The sequence below is a fragment of the Rhincodon typus genome, chromosome 35 (assembly GCF_021869965.1).
Source record: "Rhincodon typus isolate 14 chromosome 35, sRhiTyp1.1, whole genome shotgun sequence".
Taxonomy (NCBI): domain Eukaryota; kingdom Metazoa; phylum Chordata; class Chondrichthyes; order Orectolobiformes; family Rhincodontidae; genus Rhincodon; species Rhincodon typus.
Window position 1 is genome coordinate 10343660 of NC_063366.1, and position 7189 is coordinate 10350848.

Genomic DNA, 7189 nt, shown 5'->3' on the forward strand with positions numbered 1-7189 from the left:
TGTCCACATTTGCCTGATCAGAGTTGGTCCAAGTTACCAGAGAGATTCACTTCTCCACGAAACTTCTGGAGCAATCAAAATCAGGATCCACTGACTGGGGAGGAGTGGACAGGATCTTGAAGATTACTTTTTTCAAGTCCTCTGCATTCTAGCTCCAAATTCGCAATGAGGGGCTGGAATGGTCCAAGGGCATTGTGTTCCAGTTAAAGCTCTCTTGTATGAAAACCAATGTCAGTTTCTCATTTTAACTTCTCTAGTAATCACCTACGTGGTCATTGTTAAATGTATTTCTAAAGTCTATGCATTCTACATCCACCACATTCCCCTATCATGTGTCTACCCTCTCCTCAAATAATGATGGCTGGTTTGACAAGTTGTTTCTATCTTTTTGCACACTCTGCACTATGTTTAGTTTTTAGTTATTAATTCCTTACAGTTTTATCCTTAAGAGACTCAGTATTGTTGTTCTCCACATCGGGAGGACGTGTCTTCAGAAAAGGACTAAGGACAGAGACAGGAAGTGGAAAAAAAAATTCTTTTATTTTTGCAGCTTCAGCAAAGACAACATTACTGTAATGGATTCTACATTGAAAGGATAAATCAAATATCCTGAATAGATAAACCTAAATGGTCAGGAGTGCAAACTTTGGCAGGACTTGGGGCTGACTGTGAAAGCAGACAGCCTGCAGTGTGAGAACAAAACGATAAACACAAAAAAAAATGTAATAACTTTAAGAAATCTAGATGTAAGACATGAGTAGGCCTTTAAATTCCATTAACACAACTCCATTTTAAAAAAAATCACTTTCTTTTGCTTTACTAATAAAAGAATCAAAAATGAATCAACATACAAATCTTATACTACTGAAATGTAATAATTCTAAGATTTCTCGACATAAATCGAGAATGCCTGCAATCTCGGAGTAGCTACAAGATCCATTTGTGTGGGAGATGTCAAGACTGGGGGCTATATTTTTAGGGTGAGAGGAGAAATATTTTAAAAAGACATGAGGTGCAACTTTTTTACACAGCGAGTGGTCCATGTGTGGAGTGAAATTCCAAAGGAAGTGGTGGATATGGCTACAGTTACCACATTTATATTTGGATAAGTACATGAATGAGAAATATTTGGAGGGATATGGACCAAGTGCAGGCAGGTGGGACTAGTTTAGTTTGGGATTATGTTCGGCATGTTTCTGTTCTGTATGACTCTATGCTCCATAACCAGCTTAACACAATCTCTGAGTCAGAGAGAGAGGAACAGAAAAAATCGTGGAGCCTTGAACCCAAGACAGGAGAGCTGCAGACCACGATTACCCTGCTTTAATGAGGCTTTGCACCAGGAAGTTTATAAATTGATCGAAGTGTGAAAATAGGAAATAGCTCAAGTCAGAGAGTCTGAGACTACAGCATGCCACAGGCAGGAGATCAATTCGTGACGTCTATTGCCATTTGACAGTGTATACCATAATAAAGTAACAATTGGCTTCAATCAGTCTCTGTAACAAGAGCGTAGAAAAGGCTTCACTCAGTATTTAAGGTGCAGGAAAATTCAAATGAAGTCTGGGATGATCTCACTGATGAGTGACTGACAAAGAGATCATGTGTATATGCTGAACTGACTGACAGAATTGGTGCATGTGGCATGACCATTGGGTGGTGTCCTGTGGAGATGAAATTTTTCTGAGGAAAAATAGTCAAGGTTTAAAAGTCATTTCCTGAGATGTGGCCATTACCGGCAATGCCAGCATTTATTGTCCAGAGGGCAGCTAAGAGTTAACCAGCTCTGCAGTGACATGTACACCAGACCAGATAAGGATGACGGATTTCTTTCCCTAAAGGGCATGAGTGAACCAGATGACTTTTTGTGACAATCAGTGATGGTTACGTGGTCACCATTAGACCAGCTCTTAATTCTAAATTTGACTGAATTTGCATTTCACCACCTGCCACAGAATTATTTGAACCTGTGCCCCCGCAAAATATTAAGCTGGCCTTCTGGATTCTTAGGGCAGCAACCTTACCACTGTGCCCCCATCTGCTCCGAATGTGAAACTCTCCGTATCATGTCAGATGTTGTCTCAATAATCTACAATTAGCAAGATGATATTATTTCTCAAATCCAGATCATCTATTCAAATTACTCCAGAAATTGCAATAGAATTAATTAGAAGATCAATCACAGCAATGGAAATCGAGTTTCTAGCAGGACATCAGAGGCCACTGGGGAAGAGAAAAAGCATGGTTACAGACCACAGAAAACCTAGCAGACCCTGAAGCATCTCCCCCAAACACCAGGAGAAAAACACAAAAACCCATTCCCTAAACATCAGTAAAACTCTTCAGACCCCACCCTAAAGACCAACAAAACCCACAGGGACACAGGAAGATAGTGAGGCCATTTAGCCCCTCAATCCTGTTCCATTGTTCAATGAGATCATGGGTAGTCTGGCACCTCAATCTATTTATCCATCTTCCACCATTCCCTTAATTTTGAGTTTTATTGATTTTTAATTCACCAAAGTCAATTTTGCATGAATTTTCTTTTGAGGAGAGTTCTAACCATTTCCTGCCCTATGTGTGTGGAAGCATTTCCTACTTTCACTCTCAATAGATGTGATTCTAATTACACTGACATTCCAGTCCGAAATGCCCCAACCAGTGGAAACAGTTCCCCTCTATCTACCATGTCCACTTCTCTTAATATTTGAAAACCTCCATCCAAATCAGCCCTTAACTTTCTACATTTTAGGGAACACAGCCCCAGTTTGTTTAATCTCTGTGTAATTTAACCCTTGAAGACCAGCTTTCATTCAGGTCCGTTGACACTGCACTCCCTCCAAGATCATAAATCTCCTCACAGTCTGGTTTCCTGAACTGCTCTAAGTTCTCTATCAGGTCCAGACCCCACCCACCTCTCTGCATTCCACAAACACCCAGAAATGCAGAATTCCAGGAGAGCAACGCTAAACTCCAGGAACAAACTACAGTGAGAACTCTCATAATATTGACTCCCTTTAGGAAGACCGCATCCAGGATGAAAAGTCTCCGGATATTTCTATAGCCCAAACCCCATCTCTCGGAGATATATTGAGGCTTAGGCCCATACAGGGTCAGCCCTCTCCAAGAGGTCAGTCTGAAAGCTCTGTGTTGAACTGTATAAGCTGGTCTTTAGTGATCATGCAGAGAGAGAGAGAGACTGAGCTCAGGGTACACCCTCCAGATTGTACAATTAACACCAGCACCAATCCCCCAGTTACAATGACCTGTTCCCAACAATGAACAAAAATGTTCATACCTCACGAAATGGAAGAACGGTCTGAGGATTTCGTTTCATCAGAAGCTGTCAAGGGAAAGAGAAGATTAAAAACCATTCATTATCAGAGCAAGAGAAAGAATGAGACAGACAGTGCATAAGAGAGGCAGCGAGAAACAAGAGGGTGAGACAATGATGGAGAGCAAGAAACGAGAGTGAGAGCATGCGAGAAACAGAACAAAATGAGAGAGTGAGAGAAAGAGCATGATAGAGAGAAACAAAAGACCGAAAGCACAAGAGGAAAAATGAGAGACAGAAGAAACGAGTGAGAGAAATGAGAGCCACAGACATAAAGAGTGTGAGAGGGAGAAATGAATGAAAGAGAGAGTGCATGAGAGGGCTAAATGAGAGACAGAGAGCGCACGAGACCAAGAGAAGAATGGAAAACAGACAGACAGACCAGACAGAGAACAAAAACAGAAACTGCTTGAGAAACTCATTATGTCTGGCAGCATCTGAGGAGACAGAGAGCAGAGTTAACGCTTTGGATTCAGTGACCCCTCAACAGAACTCCCAGAACGAAATGTCACTGGACTCAAAATGTTTACTGTTTTCTCTCCACAAATGCTACCAAACCTACTTAGTTGCTTCAGCAATTTCTGTTTTCTTTTCTGTTTCAAATCTCCATCATTTTCAGTTCTTTGAAACAGAAAGAACAGCTCCTTGTACACTAACACAGATGCCGAGATGTTTGAATTGTCAGCTTACAGTTTGTGGGACTGTAGTTGTTCTTCACTCCTCCTGTAAAACAAGGAATGTTTGGTGAGTGTCGAGAGACTGTCAGAAAATCAGAGGAAATGCTAGAGACCCTCACTCCCATCTAGACTCAGCCCCTCGTGCCCACATTACCCTGATCTGCTGATGCCCAACAGTGAACTGAGAGCCAGCCCCAATCTGAAATATCTGACTTCACACTCACAACCTGAGACTCTGAACCCTGAGACCTTCCACCTCACCCTGAGAAACAGGGCACCATCACAGACCCTCCTTCACAAACTGAGGCCCTCTCCCCACAGCCTGAGCCATTGCTAACCCGGAGACTGACTCATAAACACAGAGATTCCTTGCCCACCCTCCGAACCCAAGCAAACAGCCGGAGACCATGAGATACTGCAGCAGAATTAGGCCATTCAGCCCATCAGGTATGCTCCAACATTCAATCGTGACTGATATGTTTCTCAACCCCATTCCCCTGCCTTCCCCTATAACCCTTGATCCACTTACCAATTAAATACCTATCTCTGTCTTAAGGACACTCAGTGTCTTGGCCTCCACACCCTCCTGCAACAATGGGTTTCCACAGAATCACTGCCGTCTGGCTGAGGAAATTCCTCCTCAGTTCTAAAGGGTTGTCCCTTCTCACACTATACTGGTCCCTTGGGTCCTAGTCTCTCCTGCTAGTGGAAACATCTTCTCCACATCCACTCTATCCAGGCCTCTCAGTAATCTGTAAGTTTCAATGAGATTCGCCATCAACCTTCAAAACTCCATGGAACACAGACCCAGAGTTCTCAACCACTCCTCATAAGACAAACCCTTCAACCCAGGGATCATTCTTGTAAACCTCCTCTGGATTCCCAAGGGCAGCACATCCTTTCTTAGACATGGGACCCAAAACTGCTCACAATGTTCCTTCACTTTATTCTGGCCATCTCCCTTCTGGCTCTCCAACTCCGAGCCCCCAGAGAGAAGCTGCAATTTTCTCACAAACTCTTACCTTTCTTCTTGTAAATGACAACAATGACGACAGCCCCAACAGCGAAAGCGATGATCCCGATGACTCCAAATACAATCCCAACAGTAACAGGAACCTGGGCGTGAGACTTCGGGTCTGTCAGACAGAGAGAGAGAGAAAATCAGAGCCAGTGAGAGAAAAAAAGTGGGAGAGAGACAGACACAAAGAGAGAGGGGAGGCAGGGAGACAGAGACAGAGAGCAAGAAAGTAAAGAAAAATGTGCGTTATACAGGATATACTGCATACATTCAGGTCATTTGGTCCAATCAGTAAATAGTCACTTTAATCCACTGAAGCTCCTTCCTCATCTAAATCTGTCACCGACACTTGCTATTCCTTTCTAATTTCCACTTAAACACATTTCAACAAGTCAGGCTCCCTGCAGCAGCAATCTTCACATTCTCCCCATTCTTTGGCTGGAGAAGTTTCTTTTGAATTTCTTTTGGAATTTTTGGTGACTGTCTTGTGTTGGTAGTCTTGAGTTTCTTCACCAAACACACGATCTGCACCCACTCTATCAAAATGTCTTATCCATTTAAAGATCTCTATAGATTCACCCTTCGGGATTTATTATTCCAGACAGACCCAGCCTGCTAATCCATTTCCTGATAATATTCACTCACATATTTCTGACATCGTCATTGTAAATCTTCTCTGCACCCTCTCCAGTACCTGATTATCCTTTAAACCACATGGTGACCTTAACTGTCTACAGTACTCTGCATGGTGGTCTCATCATTTTTCAGGAGAGATTTAACAGAATAACAAAACCTTCAATTCTATTAGGAAAGGTAAGAAGTTTTACTGCTTGACTTGCAGCACAGAGGCTCAGAGGTTAGCACTGCTGCCACACAGAGTCAGGGACTCAGGTTCAATTCCACCCTCGGGTGACTGTTTGCGTGGAGTTTGTACATTCTCCACGAGTCTGCATGGGTTTCGTCTGGGTCCTCCAGTTTACTCCCAAAGTCCAAACATGTGCAGGCTAGGTGGGTTGTCCAGGGATGTGCATGCCAGGTGAAGTAACCATAGGAATGGCAGGTTTACAAGGATAGGGTGAGAGCAGGGGGTGGTGAGTCTGGGTGAATGCTCTTCGGAGTGTCACCATGGACTCAATGGGCCAAATGGCCCGCATGCACACTTTGCTGATTCAATGCTACAGTCATCCTGTTCATTGCCTACCCCTAATTTGGAACTAACTGCAAATTTATGAACTGTTCTTGATCACCAGAGTTGCTGACTGATCACATATAGTAGACTCAACCAAACTGCCTGCTACATAAGCTTCCTCTCCTTGGGATTTTGGATTGTCTGTCTCCTATCACAAAGGCTTGTCTAAAGCTCATCTCTGCCCTTTCGTAGAATATCTGGAAATGTCTCTCATTCCTGGGACTGTCTGGGATTCCTGTCTCTTCTTGAGAATGTCTGGTGCTGCTATCCATAATAAAAATTGGAATTTAATTCTAAAACTCTGTTTAAATAAAACAATATTCATGGTCACGGGAGAAGAGACAGTTTGGTGCTGCGTGAAGCTGTAGGGTCCAGAAAAGCTTCAATCCTGGTTGTGACAGCACATTTGTTTCCCCCGACACCACCAGCCGTTTTAGTTTCAGCAGGACGGGATCTTTCTGTGCTCACAGTCTGATATTGTCAGCAGTGACTGGAAGGGTGTTCAGAAAGTTTACAACCAGAATGGACTCTTCCAGCAGAGGCACCACCACTGGGGTATCTATCAGTGGGAGGCAACTCAACGCTTCTGCACCACGTTAAACCGATATTCCTGGTCCTGGGGGAACAGTGAAATGGCAGCAGGAATGCCAATGCCAGCCACATGCCTCCTCAGAGCGACAGAAACAGTTTATTTCAGGCATGTACTGTTTTCTCTCACTGCCACTGAAATAACTGCAGGTATCTGTTCACCGAGTCACCCTTTATTTACCTGTGCACAGTACATGGGCTCTGACCAGCCAACTCAAAGCCTGTCCTTTGACTGAGGAGACCTTCTGAATCCTTGTTACAATTCTGTTTCTTTTTTCTGACCACCCCCATCAGCTGTTTTTGTTTAAATTTACATAATTACTGTAAAGGGGTAGTAGGAACTGCAGATGCTGGAGAATCTGAGATAACAAGGTGTAAGAGCT

At 43.3% G+C, this 7189-nt stretch overlaps 1 protein-coding gene across 1 annotated transcript in view; it reads right to left on the reverse strand.

Annotated features, from left to right (window-relative positions):
• Positions 1-521: 521 nt before the first annotated feature.
• The window catches only part of LOC109919518 (H-2 class I histocompatibility antigen, Q9 alpha chain-like), a 19283-nt gene continuing 12615 nt past the window's right edge, over positions 522-7189 (reverse strand). Inside the window, 4 exon segments of the mRNA XM_048616721.1 lie at positions 522-2223; positions 3299-3343; positions 4025-4057; positions 5034-5147. Of these exon segments, the coding sequence (XP_048472678.1) occupies positions 3300-3343; positions 4025-4057; positions 5034-5147 (191 nt within the window). The 3' untranslated portion in view covers positions 522-2223; position 3299.